This window comes from Frankliniella occidentalis, unplaced genomic scaffold (genome assembly GCF_000697945.3).
Source record: "Frankliniella occidentalis isolate FOCC.00 unplaced genomic scaffold, Focc_3.1 Scaffold56, whole genome shotgun sequence".
Lineage (NCBI taxonomy): Eukaryota > Metazoa > Arthropoda > Insecta > Thysanoptera > Thripidae > Frankliniella > Frankliniella occidentalis.
Window position 1 is genome coordinate 512,572 of NW_026267186.1, and position 2,448 is coordinate 515,019.

General features: G+C 57.4%; 1 protein-coding gene across 1 annotated transcript in view; it reads right to left on the bottom strand.

Moving 5' to 3' along the window:
• Window positions 1–2,448, bottom strand: part of LOC113205461 (opioid-binding protein/cell adhesion molecule) — a 125,000-nt gene that overhangs the window by 15,286 nt on the left and 107,266 nt on the right. The window contains exons 2-5 of the mRNA XM_026421104.2: window positions 1,906–2,088; window positions 1,597–1,794; window positions 422–691; window positions 36–335 (exon numbers count right to left, since the gene is read on the bottom strand). Coding sequence (XP_026276889.1) covers window positions 36–335; window positions 422–691; window positions 1,597–1,794; window positions 1,906–2,088 — 951 coding nt within the window. The remainder of the gene's footprint in view (window positions 1–35; window positions 336–421; window positions 692–1,596; window positions 1,795–1,905; window positions 2,089–2,448) is intronic.

Here is a 2,448-nt window from a genome sequence, read left to right on the forward strand (position 1 = left end):
ATTTCCAGTGTCCCAGCTGTGCCCGCTCAGCTCACCCGACAGCTTGACGGGGGTGCGCGCGGTGCCCATGTCGTTGGTGGCGAGGCAGTGGTAGTTGCCCAGGTCCCCGGCCTGCACGTTCGTGATGCGCACCACGTACCGCTGCCCGAGCCCGTCCTTCTCGTGCTGCTTGTCGTGCACCAGCTGCACGCGCCCGCCCGCCCCGGGCAGCAGCTTCTTCTTGTCGAACTGCCACTCGACCTTGGCGGGCGGGTGCGCGTGCACGACGCACGACACCTCGGCGGTGGCTCCGATGTTGGTGTTCACCATCTTCTCCACCGCGATGACCGGGAGGTCTGCGGTAGTGGGCATGAGCACAGAGTAGTGAACGTGGACATGAACATGAACAGCACCCTCATTTCACGGTCGGCATGGTACCCACCCGAGACGCCCACGTAGACGGGCTTCTCCACCGAGCCCAGCTCGTTGGTGGCCTTGCACACGTAGGTGCCGGTGTGCCTCAGGTCCACGTGCGAGTAGTGCAGGTGGTTGCCGTGGTGCTCCTTCTTCTTGCCCGGCAGGTCCCGGCCCTTGCGCGACCACGTGACGCGCGGCTCGGGGAAGCCCGTGGCGGTGCAGTTGAGTGTCACATACTCGCCCCGCTCCAGCAGCACACTGTTCACCGGGTCCATCTTCACAATGCGCGGGGGCTCTAGAGACACAACCACAAGGTACCAACAAGCTACCACCATCGTCGTCGCAACCAGCTACTAGTTACAGTTTTACACTATGATACAAAGGGGGGTTCAATCGGGGGAGGCACACCACTGCGGTGTCATCATCGTCATAGTTAATAAGAGCGTTATTATTACAGTTACGTACAAACCACACACCATCAGGGGTAAAGAAAAAACAAGGTGATACTGATTACAGATTATGGAAACTGTGTATTAAACACTCCATGCAACATGCACTCAAATCGGTGACGGCGCAAAAAAAAAAACAGGTTCCGCGGGAGCGAGCGAAACGCTCGGTGAGGTACTCGACGGCACGGGGCTGGTACCACATATGGTACCACACGTATGGTACCACACGTGGCGCACGAGATAGCCACCCGAGGTGCGGGGCGAAGTACATGGTGAAGTGAGCCAAGCCCTGCTACGTGATCAATGGTACAGAATAGTTCACGGGTGCGGTATGGGGCGCGCGCCGGGGGGAGGGGGGATCAGATCTTAAAATTATTTACAATAATGGTAGGCAAAACATCAAGAAAAACAAATTTGTTATCTTCCACCTGACAGTTAAACTACTAAAGAGTTTAAGGAGGTAAGCGTAATGACTACTTCTACAGGGGTCCCTCCCACCCATGGTGACTAGTGAAGACGTTGTGGGGTGTACTAGTAAGCAGAACTCCCTCGGCATATTATTAGATTTGATGTACCCTCAACCCTAGTCAAGTACAATCTGCCACCGGGGAAGAGGAGAAAGGATGAGAGAGAGGTAAAGAGGGATATGAAGAGAGAGACAGGGAAGAGGCAGCGGCCCCATACGGCGCGGTGGTGAACAAGGCCCTGCACCTGAAGCTCCATGCTCGCACCATGCGTTCGGCTCACGTACCATACACTTTGACGTTGTGCACGACGGTGACGCCCTCGTCCAGCTTGCAGGTGTAGTCGTTGCTGTCGCTGGCCTGCACGTTCTTGATGGTCAGCGTGTGGTTCGCGTCGAAGGAGATGCGCTTGTCGTCCTTGTAGGTGAGGCGTAGGTTGCCGACGGCCAGGGTCGCGCTGCCGTTGAGCCAGATGACCTGTGCAGCTGTGGGGAATGTCAAGGGGATCATCGGTCAGACTTTTCCTTCCACACACAAAAACAAAGTGACGCGATACTTCATGAGAGTGAGCGAGGTGACGTGAACGTGGAACTCACCGTTCTCGGACACGCAGGGCAGGTGGACTGTCTCGCCGGGGCGCGGTGTGAGCATCACGGGCGTGCTCTTGAGGACGACCGGGCCGCTCGGCTGCCGCGCGCCCCCGTCCTGGTCGTCGTCGTCGCCGTGCTCGTCGCCTTGGTAGCCCTCCTCGTCGGCGTCCTCGGACGGCCTGGCCACGACTGCAAACACGGAGGAAGAAGAGGAAGGGTCAGAAGATAGCAGGTAAACTGTGTCCCACACCTACAAAACGAAGGAAAAAACTGAGAAAGTAAAAGAATAAAAAGTCCCGACGGCCGTAACACCTCTTTGGGAGCTACCAGGACCGGGGGCACTTCGTTGTTTGTGAGTGAGGCATTCGAACAGAGTCCGGGGGGAACACGTCGACGAAGGCACGGCCCTTTCTAATCAATGAGGATGGTGTCCTAGCATCTCTGGTGCGCGCCCAGCCTTAGACAGGGGTGGCAAGGATAAGACGGATTGGGTCAAGACACGACCCCCACCCCTCCCCCCGCTCCCAAGCCAATGTGCTTTTCCAAGGA